Raw genomic sequence first — 22,712 nt, 5'->3', positions numbered from 1 at the left:
AAGAAGACAACAGATTGTTTTTGAAGACAAGACCAAAAATAAATTGACATCAACATGGAGTGCATGCACGAGAATACAGAACAGCAACTTTGACAATTTTTGAATTTCACGAGACAAACGATAGCACAATAACAGGAATAACACAAAGGTCGACAGGTTCATTCAGTAAAACCTCATACCTCCAACATTGTAGCCACCACAGGAAGATGGATCACAGTATCCTGGTGGGCCAGTTGGTCCTCTTGGGCCATTAGCCCCTGTACGTCCCATATTACCCGGTCGCCCTGGGAGGCCTGGTGCACCTGGACTACCTGTTCGTCCTTCCCCTGGGGGACCTGGTAGATGAAGGAATATGACAGTCAGAGTCATACAGCACAGAAACAAACCTTTTGGTCCAACTCATCCATGCCAACCAAATTTCCCAAACTAAACTCATCCCATTCGCCTGCATTTGACTCATATCCCTCCAAACCTTTCCTATTAATGTACCTGTCCAAATGTTTTTTAGATGTTGCAACTGTATCTGCATCTACCACTTCCTCTGGCAATTCACTTCCTCCATGTGAAAGTGTTGCCCCTCAGGTCCCTTTTAAATCTCTTTCTCCTCTCGCCTTAAACCTATGCACGCTAATTGTGAACCAGGCTGCAGATTAGAAGAATGATTGGGCACAGTCTCAACATCAGAATTATTTACCCTTCACTTCCATTATTCAGTTTCCTTCTTTTATCCCCTACATTGGGATTTGGTTATTTTAACATATGGTCCCAATGAACAACCTCAGAAATGGGTGAGATATTGGTGTATTGGTAATGTTAATGGGCTAGTAATTCAGAGACCCAGACTGGGGTTCAAGACACATCATCGCAGCTGGTGGAATTTAAATTCACTGAATAAAATCTAGAATTGAAAGCTGATTTCAGTAACGGTGACCATGGAACACTCATCAGTTGTTGTAACAATCTATCCAGTTCTCTAATGTCCTTCAGGGGAGGAAAACTGCTATCCTTACCTAATTTGGCCTAGATATGTGGATTGATGTGGACGACCCTTAACAGCCCCCAGAAATGATGTGACAAGCCATTCAGTGCAAGAGCATATGGATGGACAACAAATAGTAGTTTTGCCAGCAACATCCACATCCCATCAAAATTGTTTTTTTATTAAAACCTTGCCAATGTAGATATGTTCACATTATAGGTCAGGCAGCATCCAAGGAGCAGGAGAATTGACATTTTGGGCATAAGTCTGAAATGTTAATTCTCCTGCTCCTCGGACACTGCCTGACCTGCTGTGCTTTTCCAGCACTACACTCTTGACCCTAATCTCCAGCGTCTGCAGTTCTCACTTTCACCTATCTTCACGTGATAGTCAAATTAAGAATTGGATTCTGCATCTTAGACTTCCTTCATTTCACTATTGTCAGCTGTGCTTCTAGATACCTGGGGCACTAAACTCTGGAATTCTCTGCGCCAGACCTCCTCTTTTAAGAGCAACAAGAAAGAATTTAAAATAAAAACATTAAATGCTGGAGAAACTCAGCAGATCTAGCAACTTGGGTGGAGAGAAAAATAGGGTTAACATTTTAAGACAGGTATGACTCTTCAGAACTGAACAGTGAATGTATCTCCTATTGATATTCAAAGATGTAACCATTACAATCTCCCACTATCAACCCTCTGGAGTTACCACTGACCAAAAACTGGACTAGCCATATACATAAGAGCAGGAGAATCGACGTTTCGGGCATAAGCCCTTCATCAGGGATAGCTCATTCCTGATGAAGGGCTTATGCCTGAAACATCGATTCTACTGCTCCACAGATGCTGTCTGATCAACTATGCTTTTCCAGCACCACACTCGTCAACTCTGTTCTTCAGCATCTGCAGTCCTCACTTTCTCCTAGCCATATAAATACCTTTGGTCAAAGGCCAATGTTCAGCAAATAACTCACCACATAATTCTCCAAATCTACCTACAAGACAGACATCAGGAGTGTGATGGAATGCTCCCAACTTGCCTGGATGAGTTCAGCTCCAAAAACACTCGATAATTTCAACTGTTCAGGACTAACAGACTGTTTGACTGACATCTCATTAGAAATCAGAATAATCAACTTTTTTTGAGTAGTACATTTTAAATTTCAGGGACTCCTTTTTTTAATTTCACTAATTGCATCATGTAGTTAGCAAGTAACATTATGTGCAGTATTTGTGTGGATTTTATTTGGAGAGCTTCTACCATAAGACAGTAGAAGACCAAAGACCACATACATTATATATCATTAAATCCTTCCTGGATGTATGAATAATTGTTTGTTACTTTGTTATAAATAAATCCTTCATAAATAATCTTTTCATACATCCACCAAATAATTACAAGTTTTATTTAAAAATGGTACAATATTAAATTCTGATTTTTCCAAAAGTTATTCTGTAACTAGGAAAAATATCATTTGTAAACAGACTGCTGAAAACCCATTATAAAATTGAATGTAGGGTGGCAATTATAATTTTTGATAACCCGGCTTTGTGCTCTATTCCTCTATACATCAAAAATATTTCAAACCTCAAATATCCCAGCTATTGCCTCCTCTTCATAAAATGTGTGCCTTTTTCTCTCATTACATTGAATAAAGAGAGATTACAAACTCTCATAAACTTGCTTAGTGATGGATGACATTACACACTGCATAAAGGCTGTGCTGCTATCCTCCCAATTAGTTGTGAGTGAATTGACTGTCCACCAAGCCTTCTGTTGAAACTGACTCTGCTCAATGCCTCCAATACTCCAGCTCCACACTTTTGATTCCCTACACCTCCACCACTTTCCTGAACCGATTCTAAGCTCTATCCCAGCCCACCCCTGGGCCAACGTACAGTCACAGCTCACCTCACCGAATAGCCACTGATCTCTGATAGCTTCTCTCAGATTCTCTCCCTCTCATGTATAGGAGTGATTTGTCTTTTTTTGACTGCCCTTGTGATTGAAATTTTCTGGGCATTTTAAGAGTTTTTGATGGCAAATTCACCTGCCACACTCACATAATTTGAGTGGTGCATCCTACCTTCCACTGTTAAGATTCACTCCTCCCACCAAGGCTCCACTGCCAGCACTTTCCAAACCCATGGCATTGACCATCTGGATCGACAAGGGCACCAGATGTCTTGGAACATTGCAACCTGCCAGACCCCTCTAAACTACACACCATCCTGACTTAGAACCATATTGCTCTTCCTTCTCTGCCGCTGGGTCAGAATTCTGTAACTTCCTCCCTAACAGCACATTGGATCAACATAGACGGCAGCAGTTCAAGAAGTCAACACACTACCACATTCTCGAGGGCAACAAGGGATAGGAAATAAATACTGCCCTCATTGGTGATGCTCACATCATGTAAAAGCAAGTTAAATCTGAGACTGCAATCAGATAACCTATTCTTTTGTTAAGGGATAAATATTGGCCACAGCACTGGGGATAACTCCTCTGTTCATTTTCAGAGTAGTGCCAGAGGATCAAGTAAATAAACCCAAGATGGTGGACATTGTCATCAGAAATGCAGTGACTGACAGTGCAGCATTCTGTTAATATAAGAGCCCTGACAAATGACTTGAATGCAGAATCTTCTGCCTCAGAGATAAGAGCTGATAAAATATGTGGTGTACTGTTGAACCTAAAACTTGGTTTAATAGTGCAGCATGAAAATAGCACTTTTACCTGGTGCACCTTGTAATCCTCTTGGTCCCTGTTTGCCAATACCTGGGACTCCACGATCTCCTTTCGAACCTGGTATACCTACGAGTATTCAAGAATTTGAATAACCTCAGACCATTGTAAACGTAACAGATAATACAGGATACTGCTGATCTCCTCATTATTAATATTAAAGTCAATTAACTTCTCCAATTAAGTTAGAGCTGAAGAAAACATAATCAACACTGACCTGAATCTTTATTCATTCATGGAACAAGGGCTTCACTTGACTAGGCAGCATTTATTGCCCACGGGGCACATCACTGTCGTTACAAGAAAGACAAACCAGGTAAGGATGGTAGTTTCCTCCCCTCAAGGGCATTAGTGAACCAGATGGGTTTTTCCTCCTTACAATTAATTCCTGATAATCATCAGACTCTTAGTTTCAGATACTTTTTGAATTCAAATTCCACCATCTGCCCCTGGCAGGATTTGAACACAGGTCCCCAGAACATTATCCAGTTCTCCAGTTTAAGAATCCAGTGATAATATCAGTAAGCTATTGCCTCTCCTCGGTGTTAGCAGCATTCCAAGGAATAGGTTATCAGCAAGGATTACTTTAACTAAGCTTATAGGATTCTATGATTAATAGTTCCTGAATCATAGAAAGTTAAAGGAATGAATTGTTGGAGCTTTTTAGGACATTGAAAGCAATGGTTCACACAGATATGAGGTTTTCTCTGCTGCTGGATAAGAGTTCAGAACAAGGAGACATAATAACCTTTAAATCAGAGCTAGGCCATTTAGGACAGACATATGGAAGCAGCGTTTCCAACACAGTGTGGAACACTTAATAGCACAGCCTGAAATAGCATTTCTATTTGGTGCACCTTGCAGTCCCACAGAAAACAATAGGACATCTCTAAGATGTTTGCTAACTGGGAGTTTTAAGGAGCCAATGTAAATGGTTGGATTCAGGGAACACAAATTGCTCATGGAGAGCTGGTGGTATAGTGCTAAAGATGCTAGACTAGTAATTCAAAGCATCAGGCTAATACTCTGCAGATAGGTTCAAATCCCACCATTTAATTAGGTAATAAATCTGGAACTGAGAGCTAGTCACAGTAATGGTTACCAATCATCAAATGTCATAAGAACTCACCTGGTTCACTTAAGTGACTTTTAGGAAAGGAAATATACCACTTATCAATTTTAGATCTAAACCATCCTTACCTAGTTTGGCCAAAATGTGACTCCAGACCCAGAGTCAGGTGAGGGACTCTCATCTGCCCTTTGAAATAGTTGAACAAACACTTCAGTTCAATGGCAATTAAGGGTGAGCAACAAATGCTCACTTTGCCAGTGATGTGCACATCCCATGAAAGAATGAAAAAAAAATCTTGTATAGATTGTATAGGCTAGAGAGATTAAACTGCCTATTCCTATACAAGACAACCTGACACTTTATATAGTATTACAAATGGGATTAGCTCAGCAAGTTGGATGGCTGGTTTGTGATACAGCATGATAGCAACAGAGTAGATTCAGTTCCCACACTAGCTGAGGTCATTATTAAGGACTCTTCTTCCCAATCTCTTCCCCTCCTGTGGCATGGTAACCACCAGCAACAGGGTAGGACTGTAGTGACCTTACTTTTACATGAGTACAATTCTACTATATTTGGTTAAACTATCCCCATTTGGATATTTAGTTCTTTGATTGTAATTATCCAAGGCTCTAAAAGCTTTTCTAACACAGAGCTACATTTTGCTTTGTTATTGTGAAGTTGCCTCAAGGTAGAGTGAAATTATTTTTTGGGCCACCAAGTTCAGGGAATCAAATCAAATTGATTTCTACTTAGTCAATGTGCACCTTGTCCATAATATTTGAATTTGTTATAAAAAATCTACAGCTCAGAACAGAAAACAAAAGTGCTGGAGATCGCAGCGGGTCAGGCAGCATCTATGGAGAGACAGCAAGCTAACATTTTGAGTCCTCTACGTCAGAGCTGACATGAAATGTGGAGAGGGAAGCATTTATGTGGAGAAAAGGAATAACTGTATATTCCATGTCAGGATGGTGCTTGGCCTGGAGGGGAACTTGTGGTCAGTGATGTACCCAGTCATCTGCTACCTTGTCCTTTTGGGAGGTAGAAGCATGGATTTGAAAGGTGCTACTAAAGGAGCCTTGCCAAGTTGCTGCAGTATCTGAGTGCAATTCTCCTGATCTCCTCTCTCCTGTTCTTCTTTCAATTGCTTTGAATCTGTATTTTCTGCTTATTGACCCTCCTGCCAATGGGAACAGTTTCTCTTACATCATCTCATCATTACCCTATAGTTGGCGGGGGAGGAATTGGAGTGTAGAGTGCTGGGGGTAAAAGGAGGTTAATACTTCAGATTAAGTGATCCATTCTCACATTCTGATCACTTAATCTAAAGTATCAACATCCTTTCTCCCCAGCACTCTACACTCCAAACCCCCCCCCCCCCCCGCCCAACTATAGCATAAATGCTGCCCCCTTCACACTTCAAGTTAGCTCAGCCGAAGGTTCATTTAGACTTGAAATGTTAGCTTGCTTTCTCTCCATGGATGCTGCCTGACCCGCTGTGATCTGCAGCATTTGTTGTTTTCAGTACAGTTTCCAGAATCTGCAGTGATTTGCTCCTACAGCTCATAACATTGTGATAAAAAAAACAACTTTATGTAAACAATGGAGAACTTCCTCCTTTGAGCAAAAATGATCATGTGATGATTTAATAAAGGTGTTGACTTAACAGAGGTGTTTCAGATCATGTAGAGTATTGATGGGATGAAGAGAACCTGCTCCGCCGCCCCCCCCCCCCAGCAGGACGGCCAATAATCAGAAAATACAGATTCAAAGCAATTAGCAAAAGAACCAGAGAGAGGAGATCAGGAGAATTGCACTCAGATACTACAGCAACTTGGCAAGGTTCCTTTAGTAGCACCTTCCAAATCCATGCTTCTACCTCCCAGAAGGATAAGGCAACAGATGACTGGGTACATCACTGACTGCAAGTTTCCCTCCAGGCCAAGCACCATCTAGACTTGGAATATAATGTCTTTTCTCCACAGTCGCTGGGTCAAAATCTGATAACTCCTTCCCTTACAGCCCTGGAAGTATATCCACACAACACGGCCTACAGCGGCACACAACCATCTTGCCAAGGGGCAGTTATGAAAGTGGAAACAATGTTGGCCTCACCAGTGGTGCCCAGATCCCATGAATGAACAAAAATAAATTCAGCAATTTATGACGATCTGGAATGTGCTGCCTGAAACAGATTAAATAGTGATTTTCGAAAGAGAACTGGATGAATAGGGGAAAATTTGGAGAGGCAGAGACAAAAGGATGAATTGGGCAACTCTTTCAAAGAATTGACACAAACAAGATGGGCTAAATGGCCCCCTGTGCTGTACAAATTTATGAGAGAACATTTTATTCTTACCTCTTTCTCCTGGTCTGCCAGGATTGCCAGGGTTGCCAGGGAAACCTGGTCGACCTTGAGGTCCTTGTTCTCCTGGAGGACCTGCAGAGCCATCACGGCCAGGCTCCCCTGGAGGGCCTGGAGATGCCCGCACCTGAACAGAGTTGCTGGGAATGTGGTTGAGAATAGAGTCGTACCTTGACAAGTGGCCTACGGAAATCAGAATTCCCAAATATTAGTACCAGAGATACACATTGACTTCTTGTATAACATAACATCATTTCAAAATAAATTCTTACCAATCCCTTCCATAATCTGACCTATTAGTGGGAAAATAATATTGGCTTGAATACTTTAGAAACCCTGAATCTTGTGGGTCACTGAAACCACAGAAATGATTGATTTGAAAACAGAGGAAATAACTATTACACAGTATAAACAACACAGAAACAAGACGTATTTGACTGATCTTTATACTCCACATGAGATTTCTCCCACCCATTGATTCCTTTCTTCTTCATATTTATCCAGTTTTCCTTTAATCTATACAAACTTAGCATAATTGCCTTGCTTTTCAACTTGGTAGCTTTTTTCTGCCCGTGTTAACTTGAAGTGTTTTGTGAATCGATGTTCAGATCCCTTTGCTGTTGTATCTGACCCAGGCTCTTATTTTCCAAGGAGTATGTGTTTTCCTTAGTCCTACCAGACTGCCTCACCTCACATTTATTTCTATACTGAACTTGTTGCACTATCCCCTCTTAAATCTCTCTGTTGTCTCAGACACATTTGTGTAAACTTCTAACTCCAAAGCCTTTTCTCGTCTGCCCAGCTCAATAGGACTGCTCCTTTTTGGGTCCACTTTTAATTGGCCTCATTATTGGAAATATCACCACCAAATCTCTCTTCTCACTCTACAATATTACTTCTCAAGTCTCCCAAGGATTAAACCATGGGCTCTCTCCTCTTCCAGGTAATACAGGTTAGATTGCGCCCTCAACTGACTGTTTGTGTGGAGTTTGCATGTTATCTCTCTGTCTGGATTTCCTCCAGGTGCTCCAGTTTCCTCCCACAGTCCAAAGATGTGCAGGTTAGATGTATTGGCCATGCTACATGGCTCATAGTATCCAGGGATGTGTAGGCTAGGTGGATTTGCTGTGGGAAATGCAGGATTACAGGGATAGGGTAGGCAGGTGGGTCTGGGAAGATGTCCTTCAGAGGAGTCAGTATGGACTCAAAGGACCAAATGGCCTACTTCCACACTGTTGGGATTCTATGATTACTGATCCCTTGGTACCATTGCCAAAATGGACTTGGTAGGATGAATGACCTCCTTCTGTGTCGTAAGAGGTGTCTTAATCATTGGCGACACCCAATTTTTATCTCTCAACCATCTATCCAACCCACCTACTGTGTTTGCCTGTCAGGCTGCCTATCTGACATCCAGTCCCTTCCTATGGTTAGACACTGGCAAATGTGAAGCTGTTGTTTTCAGTCCTTGTGCATGCAAGGCCATACCAATCCACTGCAAGTCCAATTCCATCCCTTACAGGCCACAGTCTCGGTTTTCATATGATAGCCCAATGGAAACAGCAGTAAGTGAGCTCAACAGATTTGGAGAGAGGTTCCATGGACTCAGACTCTTACCAGTTGCACTCCTAGTCAGGAAAATCTCAATGAAGCAGTCAAGAAAATGTATGCCTTGAAGCCTATATTTCCTCGACTCCAAAGTGATTCAGTTTCTCCTTGTGAGCAAGCACTTGCTCTTCAATCAACTGATGTTGCCCATTCTGGTTGGAGGTATTCCTGGAGATATCATCTCATGATCACCCACAGACTTGGTCCAATACTCCCACGATTGGCCACCCAAAAGGTTCCTCCTTGGGCTCACAGCCAATCGCAAAGTAAAGATATATTTCCTTACCTATTGGATAATACTTGAGTCTTCCTGCCAAACAGCCATTTCTCTCCAATGCCAAGATTTTTATCTCAAATAAATGCAAGCTTTCAAATAAAATTAAAAAGATAACTTTCCTAGTTGCCCCTCTGATTTTTCTCAGCATTGTCTAGAGATGACTCTCAGATTCCTGGACACTCACTGACCCCACCCTAGCCAAATCCAATAACTCACTCTCTAAGGAAGGTCATAAACATAAATGAAAGGCTTTGGCACAGTAAAGGTGCTATTATCAATACAAGTTATCGTTGAGATTTAATTGTAAATCCTGGTCTTCTGAAAGACCATTTCCTGGATTACTTAATATATTTTGGAATACATATGCACAAAGTGCTTGTTTTACCATGGTAAGAACTATAAACAGTACCTTTTCCAATAGAAGCACTCAAATGAGCTATTAAAACACTAAGAGAAAGTCTCTCAATAGTCACTCACTTTGGATAAGCTGCTCACACACTTGGTGAGCAATCATACGAACAGCATTTTGTGACTGAGCATCACCCTGGATTAAAAGGAAACAATATCAGCAATAAGAATGTGTTTTAAATTGTATCAATAGCATTCACCAAAAATTTAAGGACAATGCATGACTTAAATTTGAACAAAAGATTGTGCCCTGTGATTTCCCCTGGTCACACTGGATTTTGTTTTGCTACCCCATCACAAAAGGACAGAACGAACCAAGATAGGTTAAGGAGTGTCCAGTATTCATCTCCCCAACCCATATGAGGTAGGCAATTTGACTGTCTTTGCCCTGAACAGTTGGCTGTATTCCAGCCCTTTCACTGAATGGTTGAACGGGGACCTCCAACTGACAGCAGCCCCTCTGGACTTGACTAAGTCTACTCCCTATCGAATCTGAGACCTGACTATGTTATTGCAAAGGCTGTAGGTGAAATTAATAAAACATAGTGCCGTGCAGTAACATGTCCACCCCTGATGACTGCTGACAACCAGAACAATCTGCCTGGCTTTGAGTCTGCACTGAACAGCAAGGTAAGATTGAAGTACTGTGAGCCTTTAAGCTCTGGATTCATGGGGGAAACAGCAAATGACAAGGCAAAGCAGAGATGCTGTGAGCATCCAGGTAGGTGGAAAGTGAATGTGCACTAACAGAATGAGCAAGTAGCCTTGAGATGCTCCCTGGTCCAGTCTGTGACCATGTGCCTGTCCCTGTGTGATAAGCCAATTATGATCTTAACTCCTTTCTTTACTACCTGTCCCCAAAACCCTCAACATCCCCGTCAATTAAATCCTAGTCCATCTCTGTCTTGAATATATTTAATGACCCATTAGGGAAAGAGAATTTCAAGGACTACCCTATTGAAAGACCCCCTAAAAGAAGAAATACCTCCTTCTCTGCATCTTGAATGGGAGATCTCTCATTTTGAAGCTGTACCCCATAAAGCTGGACTTCTCCATGAGAGGAAATACTCTTTCTCAACATCTACCCTGTAAAGCCATCCCAGAATCTTGCAAATTTCAATTACTTTAAATTAATAATCTAAAATGGGGTACAGATGGTGATCAAGACTGTGGTTTATTTTATGTCATAAGCCTATTTTCAACCATCTTAATCCAATTGTACCAAAATATGACTCAATGACTCTATATGCCCTTAAATATATCACAGAATATCTTTTGAAAGAAAACTAGGCTGAGATTAGAAACAAGAAAGGAGAGGTCACCTTGTTGGGAGTTTTCTATAGGCTTCCAAATTGTTCCAGGGATGTAAAAGATAGCAAAGATGATTCTCGATAGTAGCCACAGAAACAGGGTAGTTGTTATGGGGTACTTGAACTTTCCCAACATTGACTGGGAATACTATAGTTCAAGTAGTTTAGATGCATCAGTTTTTGTTCAATGTGTGCAGGAGGGTTTTCTGACACAGTATGTAGACAGGCCAACAGGGTTGATGCCATATTGGATTTGGTACTGGGGAAAGACCGGCCAGGTGTTAGATTTGGAGGCAGATGAGCACTTTGGCGATAGTGACCACAATTTGGTTATGTTTACAATAGCAATGAACGGGATAGGTATATAATGCAAGGAAAGAGGCATAACAGGGGAAAGGCAATTATGATGCGATTAGGCAAGATTTGAGAAGCATAGAATGGGGAAGGAAACTGCAGAGGATAGACACACTTGAAATGCGGAGCTTATTCAATGAACAGCTACTGCGAGTCCTTGATACGTATATACCTATCAAGCAAGGAGGTAGTTGTCGAGAAAGGGAGCCATGGTTTAATAAAAAAGTTGAATTTCTTGTCAAGAGGAAGAAGGGGGCTTATGTGAGGATGAGGCATGAAGGCTCATTTAGGGGGCTTGAGAGTTATGTTAGCCAGAAAGAAAATCTAAAGAGAGAGTGAAGAAGAGCCAGGAGGGGATGAGAAGCTGTTGGCAGATAGGATCAAGGAAAACCCTAAGGAATAAAAGAATGACTAGAGTAAGATTAGGGCCAAACAAAGATAGTAGTGGGAAATTGTGTGTAGAATCTGAGGACATAGGGGAAGCACTTAATGAATACTTTTTGTCAATATTCACATTGGAAAAGGGCAATGTTAGTGAGAAAATGGAGGTACAGGCTACTAGATTAGATGGGATTGAGGTTGACAAAGAGGAGATTTTGGCAATTTTAGAAGATCTGAAAATAGACGAGGCCTCTGGGTCGTATGGGATTTATCCTCGGATTCTTTAGGAAGCCAGGGAGGAGACTGCAGAGGCTTTGGCTTTGATCTTTATATAATCATTGTCGACAGGAGTAGTGCCAGATCTGGAGGATGGCAAATGTTGTCCCCTTGTTTAAGAAAGGGAGTCTGGACAACTCTGGTAATTTACAAGCCAGTGATCCTTACTTTGGTTATGGGTAAGGTGTGGAAAAGGTTAGAGGAGATAGGATTTATAGTCATCTGGAAAGGAATAATTTGATAAGGGATAGTTAACACGGTTTTGTGAAGGGCAGGGCGTGCCTCACTAACCTTATTGAGTTCTTCAAGAAGGTGACAAAACAGGTGGATGAAGATAAAGTGATTGATGTGGCAAATATGGATTGCAATAAGGCATTTGATAAGGTTCCATACAGTAGGCTATTGCACAAAATACGGAGTTTCAGGAATGAAGGTGATTTAGTGGTTTGGATCAGAAATTGGCAAACTGAAAGAAGATAGAGGGTGGTGGTTGATGGGAAATGCTCATCCTGGAGCTCAGTTACCAGTGGTGTGTCACAAGGATCTGTTTTGGGGCCACTGCTATTTGTCATTTTTATAAATATCTGGATGTGGGCGTAGAAGGATGGGTTATAAATTTGCGGATGACACTAAGGTGGGCAGAGTTGCCGAAGGATGTTGTGGGTTACAGGGAGACATAGATAAGGTGCAGAGCTGAGAAGTGGCAAATGGAGTTTAACGCAGAAAAGTGTGAGGTAATTCACTTTGGAAGGAGTAATAGGAATGCAGAGTACTGGGCTAATGGTAAAATTCTTGGCAGTGTAGATGAACAGAGAGATCTCAGTGTCCAGGTGCACAAATCCCTGAAAGTTGCCAGGGTGGGTTGGCATATATTGGTAGGGGGGTTGGGTTTCGCAGCCACGTGGTCATGCTTTAGCTGTATAAGACACTGATAAGGCCACACCTGGAGTATTGCATACAGTTCTGGTCACCACATTATAGGAAGCATGCGGAAGCTTTGGAGAGGGTTCAGAGGAGATTTACTAGGATGTTGCCTGGTATTGAAGGAAGGTCTTATGAGGAAAGGCTAAGGGAACTGAAGCTGTTTTCGTTGGAGAGAAGAAGGTTAAGAGGTGACTTAATCAAGACGTATAAGATAATCAGAAGGTTAGATAGGGTGGACAGTGAGAGCCTTTTTCCTCGGATGGTGAAGCTAACATGAGGGGACATAACTTTAAATTGAGGGGTGATAGATTTAGGAAAGATATATGGGGTAATTTCTTTACTCAGAGAATAGTAGGGGTGTGGAATGGCCTGCCTGCAACAGTAGTAGACTTGTCGACGTTAAGGTTATTTAAATGGGCATTGGACATACATCTGGATAATGGAATGGTGTAGGTTAGATGGACATCAGATTAATTTCACAGGTCAGTGCAACATCGAGGGCTGAAGGGCCTGTACTGCGCTGTAACATTTTATGTTCTCACTGTTGGTTTAAAATTTACTTTTTAAATGCAGCCTGATTATTCTTGTTCATGACAGATTCTGTATAAAAGGATTTTCAAAATGTGTTTATGAAACGTGTGTAATCTGTGCCAGAATTGCTGACGGCACCTAAAGTGCAAAATTTGATCCCTTCAAGTTCATCTTGGACCTCTGGGGAAGCTTGTTACAATCTATTAAAATATTATATTTTCACAAACTCTTTGCTTGAGAGAAATTTCCCAATGGAGTCATTTCCTTGTTTTTCCAGTCTAATAATATGACCCTGTTTAATCACCTTCATATGAATGATATCTGTGTCGTTTCTATTTAAGATGCAAAACCATTGCATTCAATATAATGTACTTAAGCCACAGAGGAACGGAAAAATGCCTGATCTTAACTCCTGAAAACACAAAGCATTTAAATTATCACTTTAAATAAAACATTTATTTTCAAGTTCTCAAAACAAGGGAATCAGTTAAAGGCAAATTCAGCTGACCTTTTAAATCTGCTCTCAGGATCCATTTCAAAGGAAATAACTGCAAATATATTAATGCTGTTGCTACATATGGCCAACAGAAGAGGAATAAAACGAACAATTTATTTTCCCTATAACTATTCTTTAGCGTTACTTTTTAAACGTAAGACTTCATTTTTTTTGCCATTTGATCTACCTTTTCCATACATTTCATCCTTTTTTTTAAATCGGAAGAATTTCTCCTCCTCCTAAAGATGAAAATTTCTACAAATGGCCACTGGAAAAAGGAAGCAGCAATCTCATTTTGTAGTTTTACTAAAACACCTCGAATACTTTAAGAAAGAGGTTTTTTTTAAGTTTTTCTGCATCAAGTTCCCATTATTAAACTATTTCTAGTCAGGACTCAGCACTTGGTAGTCACAAAGGAATATATAAGCACCATACGAAAGCTTTGTCAAAAAAAATTGGTAATGTTAAACTTGCAAATTTAGCTCATTTATAGTATTAAAATGATGGAGTTTTATAGGCCATTTGGATTCCAAGATACTGTGACAACATATATAAGTACTACACACGTTTGTAGCCTAGAAATATAGATACTGATAGTGCAAGCTCCAATTTCTTTTTTTTTTGTATGGCTAACTAGGAATCTCTCCCACTCTACTGGCTGCCGTTGGCATGTGGTTGAAGGATTTCAGGTTAATATTTATCCTGTTTGCCACAACATCCTGGAGTGGGATTGGAAATTGGAGCTCCTGGCTCAGAAACAAGGACATTCCCAGATGTGCTACAAAGCCTCCATATTTAAAGTTGATATCCTTTCATCCTGATACGCTCAATGTGTGAAATAATGCAGCAGTGGAACTAATGTTGCAAGAAAATCACTAACTGTAACCCCACATATGTTGCAAAAAAACTTTGTGCTGTAAATGATTCCAAAAAATCTTTCTGCAAATGAATAATATTAATTTCAATGGGATCGTGCATTACTTGTTTTAATGTATTTTCCCAAGAATCGAAAACAATTCACTCTATTGGTAAACCTATGCAATTCAGTTAAGTTTTCAGGATTTTCACATGAGCTGTTAAAGATATTGTTCAGTAATTAACTGGGATAAATATGCAGATTGCACAACATAGATTCTAACCTTGGTTAATTCTCCCCCAGAAATTCCTCAAGTTATCATAATTATTTTCAGTTAACATAAATGATACTAACATTGTAAAACATTTTGTCATGTTAATGTTCAAACTTCTGACTTTGCTATATTTGCCATTAATCAATGTTTATATTATTGTTCATCAAATACTGCATTCTGAAAAAATATCACATCTTGGAAATAAAGTGAATGTGCTAACATGCAACAATGTTACAACAATTTGTTAGCTAAATCCAATCTTTGAGAACTTACTCTTGGACCTCTCTCTCCCTTTTGACCAGGTGGACCCTGTAATAAAATTAGCAGTAGATATCGATTAATATAGACATGGACATAGTTCAGAAATATCAGTGGCTTCTTCCATATATATCTCATCTATATCTCATCCTTTAAACATTCTATTCCTTTTTCCCTCCTGCATACAATGTCTCTCTTTAAATGTATCAAATATTAGGTTTCTCTTTTACAATCAACATAGGGAAAGTCGTACCAATTACTGAAATCACTATTCTCCTTTGCTTTTGCCTGTAGTATTTTCTTTCACTCACTACATCACAGGCACTATGATGACAGTCATGCAGCTCTGCTGAAAAAAACCTGAACCATCTGAAGGAGTAGCGATCCGAAAGCTAGTGCTTCTAATTAAATCTGTTGGACTATAACCTTGTGTGATTTCTAACTTTGTACACCCCAGTCCAACACCAGCACCTCCAACTGCTGAAAAGGAATACAACTGACAAAGCAATAACTGTAAAGATTTTAAACCATTGTGCACTTTTTTTGACTTTAGAATCAGTACTTTCTGCTTGAAATTCGGAGACGATTTTCCATTGACTTCAACATTTTGTATATTGTCATATTCAGTCAGGTCTATTCATATGGTCTGAACATCTCCACGTTTATTGGGGAGAGGAATATCATCACCTCTTTAGCCTTTATCCATGCTAGATTAACCTGGAGGACAGGCAGCAGTCTCAACTCGAGAACATAAGAGCTAGGAGCAGGAGTAGGCCATCTGACCCTTCAAGTCTGCTCCACCATTCGATAAGATCATGGCTGATCTTTTCATGGCCTCAGCTCCACTTACCCGCCCTCTCACCGAAACCATTAATTTCTTTATGGAAAAAATATCTTAACTTTAAAAACACTTACTGAAGTAGCATCAACAACTTCACTGGGCAGGGAATTCCATAGATTCACAACCCTCTGGGTGAAGAAGTTCTTTCTCAATTCAGTCCTAAATCTGCTCCCCCTAATTATGAGGCAATGTCCTCTTGTCCTAGTTTCACCTGCCGGTGAACAAGGAGACTTGGAGTGCAGGCTCACTGTTCCTTGAAAGTAGAGTCACAGGTAGATAGGATAATGACGAAGGCATTTGGTAAGCTTTCCTTTATTGGTCAGTGCATGGAGTATAGGAGCCCTCCTCTCATTTATCTCTCCACCCTTCAGGCTCTCTGCCTGTATTCCAGATGAAGGGCTTTTGCCCGAAACGTCAATTTTACTGTTCCTCTGATGCTGCCTGAACTGCTGTGCTTTTATGCCTGTCTTATCTATTCCCTTCATAATTTTACATGTTTCTATAAGATCCCTCCTCATTCTTCTAAATTCCAATGAATATAATCCCATACTATTCAGTTCCTCCTCATAAGCCAACACCCTCAACTCCGGAATCAACCTAGTGAACCTAGAGGCCAAAACTGCACGCAATACTCCAAGTGTGGCCTCACCAGTACAGCTGCAACATAACCTCTGGCTTTTAAATTCAATCCCTTTAGCAATGAAGGACAAAATTCCATTTACCTTCTTAATTACCTGTTGTACCTGCAGACCCACCTTCTGTGATTCATGCACAAGAATACCTAGGTCCCACTGCATAGCAGCAGGCTGCAACTTTTTAACCATTAAAGTAATAGTCCTTTTTACTATTATTCCAACTAAACTGGATGACTTCACATTTATTAACATTGTATATCATCTGCCAGACCTTTGCCCACTCACTCAATGTATCTATGTTCCTCTGCAAAGTTTCACAGTCCCTTGCACACTTTGCTCTGCCAATCATCTTAATGTCATCTGCAAACTTTGACATACTACATGTGGTCCCCAACTCCAAAGCATTTATGTAAATTGTGAATAATTGTGGTCCCAAAACTGATCCTAAGGCACACCACTAGTTACTAATTGCCAACCAGAATAGCACTCATTTATCCCCACGCTTTGTTTCCTGTTAGTCAACCAATCCTCTATCCATGCTAATACTTTACCCGTAACACCATGCATCTTTATCTTATGTAGCAGCCTCTTGTGCCGCACCTTATCGAAAACCTTTTGGAAATCTAGATACACCACATCTACTGGGTCCCCATTGTCCCCTGTGCTCGTAATGTCTTCACTGAATTCCAAAAGATTAGTAAAGCATGACCTGCCCTTCATGAACCCATGCTGCATCTGCCCCACGGGACAATTCCTATCTAGATGCATTGGTGTTTTTTCCTTGATAATAGATTGAAGCATCTTCCCCACTACAGACGTTAAGCTAACCAGTTTATAATTCCCCATCTTTTGTCTACTACCCCTTTTAAACAGTGGCATCACATTTACTGTTTTCCAATCTGCTGAAACTGTCCCAAAGTGCAGCAAATTTTGGAAAATTATCACAAGTGCACTTTCCATTTCCCCCCCTCTTTTAGTATCATGGCATGCATTCCATTAGGGCCAGGAGACTTGCCTATCCTTAGCTCTGTTGTCTTGCCCAACACTACATCTTCCATGATAACGATTGTTTCTAGGTCCTCAGCTACCTTCGTCTCTTTGTCAATCACTGACATGTTATTAATGCCCTCCACTGTGAAGACCAACACAAAATACCTGTTCAATGCCTTTGCTATTTCATCATCTCACATGACTAAATGCCCCTTCTCATCCTTTAAAGGATAAATATTAACTTTAGCCACTGTTTTTCAGTTTACATATTTATAGAAACTGTCTTTATATTCTGTGCCAGGTTTTCCTCATAATCTATGGGCAGCACATCTATGGTTCAACCAATTGACATGTCGATTAAAATCCACCATAATAATTACCATACCATTCTTACAGGCATTAGTTCTTTCTTTGTTTATTGCCAGCCCCAATGTGATGCTAATATTTGGTGGCCTCTCAACTACGGCTATCAGTGACATTTTCTTCTTACAATTTCTAATTTCCACCCAAATGGATTCAACGTTCTTCTCTGTAGAACCAATATCATCTCTCAGCATCACCTGATGTCATCTTTGAATATCAGAGCTATACCACCTCCCTTAGCTTCCTGTCTGTCCTTCCGAATAGAAAATCTAAACATACTTCAGCATCAATGGCCAAGGCACCACCAAGGCAGCAATGCAGTATTGGCAGAAGTTTCAACCAGTTTAAGAGTTCACAAAAAATTAGTGGGTTGAGTTACAGTTGACTGAAGGAATCGGAGTTTCTGTGGCAACATACATTATTTTATACATCTTTGTTGTAGGTCAGAGCTATGAATAGTGACAGTAGAGACTCTGAAGTTCTTTCATCACGAGGCTGAATAGGAATCTCTCCCACCCTTACTACCTGCCACTGGGGAGAACTGGAAGGATTTACAAATTGATACTCAACCTATCTGGCCACATTATAAATGTGCCTTCCTTGGCCACCACATCCTGGACTGGCACTCAAACCCAGAGCTTCTGACTCAGAGGCAGGGACACTACCCACTGTGTCATTAGACAGCTTTTCCCAGCAAAGTTAGGAACGCATAATTACAGGATTCACAGTACCCGCTCCATCATGATGCAATATGTGAGGTTACTGAACCCATATTTCAGATGATTTGGTGTCAGCATTCTTTTGTGTGACTTAATGTTGTAGTAAGCTTTAAAATGGAAACTGCAACTCATTGTTATTCATTGCAAGAAGCATGAAGTACAGTGAATGAGTGCCACACAGTTAGTTACTGGGCTTCTGAAACACAATTCCATTGCATTCCAATCAGTAAATCTCTCCCATTGCTTGAACAATGGCATTAACTGTTTAAAATTCTCACCAAAGACAAAGTCTGTGTAGATTTTCCTAACCTATCCCAGTAAGGGCCAACAACTAAAGAAAAGCAACCATTCCAAATAGATCTGTACTTGCTGAGAAACCTTTTTGCTGACTCTCCCCACAAGAAGTAAGAAGTCACTGCCTTTGTGATGAGAAAAAAATCATTTCACTGTTTGAACTGAATAGATGTCATCTCTGAATGGTCTGAAAAGTTTGCTGGAGACAACAGTCCAATTGACAGAGACACTAAATTTGTGAAGGGTTGTCAGGAGCTATTGAGAACCCTGGAAATTCAAGAAATCTCAAGCATTTTGTTACAGAAATTAACAGAGAAACTGCTGTGTCACGTAGTTTTTGTTGTGTCTGTACTGCACATAATTTAGATATACATTCAGCACCCTTGGAACTGGGAACAAAACATACCAGTAACTTGTTCACTGCCCAGTTTTACTACTTTCATTTGACTTGGAAAGTTTATTTTAGTACATCTATTGACTATTCATTGGATGCCCTCTTGAAATTCTGAGTGCGAAATAAGGTCTTTGCTGTAATTAACCTTATTGGGCAGGCCAAACTCATGGTCTGAGACTCATGGTAAAAAGTGAACTTTGGATCATCTACATAACTTTTGCTGTGCAGATGTGGTTAAGCAGAGTCCACTATCTTCAAGTAAGGCTGAAGGCCAGGCCCTCTGTCATTGGGGCACTGATGAGCCCTTTTTTCACTCTGGATGTGCCTCATGATTTTGTCCATTATCAAAATGGAACAAACCCAGCTATGTGAACATTAGCTTCTGTTTCCAGATTGGTCAATGCGATTTTAAATACTCTCTTGGTGGCTTTTTCCACATCTGCCAATGAGAACATCAGTGTCACTCATGAAATTTTCTCCATCTTTTGCAATGATGTGACTGTGAATGGTAGGCAGGATAGCACCAGGAGCCACCCAGTGGCAGTGGCTCTGTGCCATTGTTGACATGGCAGTGCCTAGAAGCACACCCATGACCTTTGTGTAGTGACTGCAGAAGCATGGGGGAAGATAATGGCCTAGTGGTATTATCACTCTACTATTAACCCATAGATGCTGTTAATGTTCTGGGGACCCAAATTCAAATCTTGTCATGGCAGATGGTGGAAGTTAAATTCAATAAATATTTGGAATGAGGAGCCTTAGGGTGACCATTAAACCATCATTGATTGTCAGTAAAATCCTCACACCCTTTAGGAAAGGAAACTGCTGTTCTTACTGGTCTGGTCTACATGTGACTCCAGACCCACAACAATGTAGTTGACACTTAACTGCCCTCTGGCTTATTAGGAATGCTGGCCTGGACAGTGATGCCCACGTCCCATGAATGAATATACAAAAAACTAGGCAGACCAGTATTCAGCAGCAGGGCAGACAAGAACTAGTGTTGCAGTGAAATGTATTCTGGGTCAGATCATGTTTCAGCAACTTTTCAGACCTCCTTCACACTTCTCCAGTGAACTACACCATCAACACTCAGAGAATAGAATTGCTCGGACCAAAATCATGTCCCAGATACACCACTGATCTCAGGAGCTGCCTAGAGACAAGGAACCTCTCCAAAGGTTCGGAGTCAAAAGGAGAAAAAAATCTTACATATAAAACAGAAACATCTGGTGGCCTGCTCTGAAACAGTAAGACCCTGGCAACAGATTGTCCTAAAGAATAGATGAAGACTTGAGGAGAAATTCTTTATACGACAGAAGAACAAGAGCCATAAACTACCTACACACACACACACAAACCAGTCAACCTCTGCTTGTCACAGCAGAGACCTCGCACAAAAAGGGGTAACCTGGTTTAGTGATCTTGAGGTTCTTCGAAAGGCTGTTAGGGAGAAGAACTTCAGTCCTTATCATTGGCACCAAGAGACCATCCCAACTATGGGAGGCAGCTGAATAGTGGTGGATGCAGAAGGCTGTGTCTATGGGCAGCTCTAGAGAATCTGGCTCCAGTGCAACAAGGGGATGATTAATCTTATGCACTCTAACAGGGTACCACTGACTACTCAATGATTCATGCTCCTATGATGATGAGTTAATATTATAAGACTGCCAGTGCAGAGGGCTGTCAATCAGCTGGTGTCTGCCAGGCATTTCCGTCAAATACTCATACACAGTAGATGTCTGTCACTCTACTGCAGCTACTGATGTCTCATTACTGGCACCATAATGGTATTGCTTCACAGACGATGGCTCAGTGGTTAGCACTGCTGCCTCACAGTGCCAGGAACCCGGGTTCAATTCCCACTTCGGGCAGCTGTCTGTATTGAGTTTGCACATTCTCCCAGTGTCTGCGTGGGTTTCCTCCGGGTGCTCCAATTTCCTCCCACAGTCCAAAGATGTGCAGGTCAGGTGAATTGGCCATGTTAAATTGCCCATAGTGTTAGATGCAAGGGTAAATGTAGGGGAATGGGTCTGGTTGGGTTGCTCTTCGGGCGGTCGGTGTGGACTTGTTTGGGCCGATGGGCCTGTTTCCACACTGTAAGTAATCTAATGTAATGTGTCACTGTTCACACTGAAAACAAAAAGCTGAAATACTCAGCAACTCACACATCTTCAGCTCACTGACCTTGCAAAGCAAGTAGGAGAACCTACAAATCTGACAGGCTTTCGCCAAAGGCTGGCATGGGACAGGACTCAACCATGAAGATGGACCTTCACATTGAGTGCCCTTGTTAGTTTAGCCTTGCTTGCCTGCTGGTGTCAGACAGTGTGGCTGCCTCACTTGGGTGTGCTTTGTATGGCTCAGTCAGGATTCACCCCTGGTGAAACTGGAAGTGCTTGTGCAAAGAAACAGCTTGGTTATTCATGCATATAAGAGATTGGAGAAGTTTACAGCAAAAGCTTTACACCTCACATAGTCAGGTTAGTGAACATACATATTTCTCATTTTTCCTCATAAGACTGCAGTGGTGCATATAATTCCAGGAGCCTGGGGTGTTAATGGGTATTCATGGGTAACAAATGCAAAACAGTTACCCAACCACAGGTGTTGGGAAAGCTGACTGAGAGAATTTAGTATTAAAACTTTATTTAATGTCTGCACCTCATCAAATCAAGATACCCTGTCTATTCTTCCAAAGGCTCCAGGTGAACCTGGAAAATTCTGTCTTACCGTTCAAGACTATGGCAAGGAAATTTCCAAAGAGAAGTTTCAGAGGAAGCAGCTTCAGGGACATTCCTTTGATGCAGCTCATTAAGTGTTCCAACCTCAGAATTAGGGGTTGCAAAGTCTCCAGTGTTGTCCTGGAGATCCCAGGGATTGAAAGTTAATCTCCTGGATGCTGTTGCGAGCAACTCAGGTCAATAAACAAGCAAACATCGAATTTTTAAATCCAGTTTCCTTCAAATGCTTTCATCTAATCGGTTCTAGATATGTTTGTGATGGAGGATTAAGAACAGTTCAGATTGCGAGTCAAGCACCATCCAATTGGATAATGAAGAGGCTCTGTGCTCTCCAAGTGGCTGAGGGGAAGTGACACTCTGTGAGGTTGGGTAAGTTAGGTGAAAGTGAGGACTGCAGATGCTGGAGATTAGAGTCGAGAGCGTGTTGCTGGAAAAGCGCAACAGGTCAGGCAGCATCTGAGGAGCAGGACAGTCGACATTTTGGGCAAACGTGCTTATCAGGTGACCAATGGTGACAGTGCTGGGTGGGCAAGTTGTAAACTGGAGGTCATGTGATGAATGCTTCAGCCTTTTTCCACCCAGCAGTATTATCAGCCCAATCAGATCAGACCTATC

The 22,712-nt window shown here is 41.1% G+C and overlaps 1 protein-coding gene across 7 annotated transcripts in view; it reads right to left on the bottom strand.

The window, feature by feature from the left end:
* col14a1a (collagen, type XIV, alpha 1a) overlaps positions 1-22,712 on the bottom strand; it is a 218,433-nt gene that overhangs the window by 2,720 nt on the left and 193,001 nt on the right. For all 7 annotated transcript variants that reach the window (XM_060823020.1, XM_060823021.1, XM_060823022.1 and 4 more), the window contains 5 exons: positions 15,133-15,168; positions 9,527-9,593; positions 7,159-7,347; positions 3,716-3,793; positions 180-335 (listed from right to left, as the gene is read on the bottom strand). In XM_060823020.1, coding sequence (XP_060679003.1) covers positions 180-335; positions 3,716-3,793; positions 7,159-7,347; positions 9,527-9,593; positions 15,133-15,168 — 526 coding nt within the window. The remainder of the gene's footprint in view (positions 1-179; positions 336-3,715; positions 3,794-7,158; positions 7,348-9,526; positions 9,594-15,132; positions 15,169-22,712) is intronic.

The sequence above is a fragment of the Hemiscyllium ocellatum genome, chromosome 4 (assembly GCF_020745735.1).
Source record: "Hemiscyllium ocellatum isolate sHemOce1 chromosome 4, sHemOce1.pat.X.cur, whole genome shotgun sequence".
Classification (NCBI taxonomy): Eukaryota; Metazoa; Chordata; class Chondrichthyes; order Orectolobiformes; family Hemiscylliidae; genus Hemiscyllium; species Hemiscyllium ocellatum.
The sequence above is the reverse complement of the archived record's forward strand: the minus strand, read 5'-3'. Positions and strand labels throughout refer to the sequence as shown.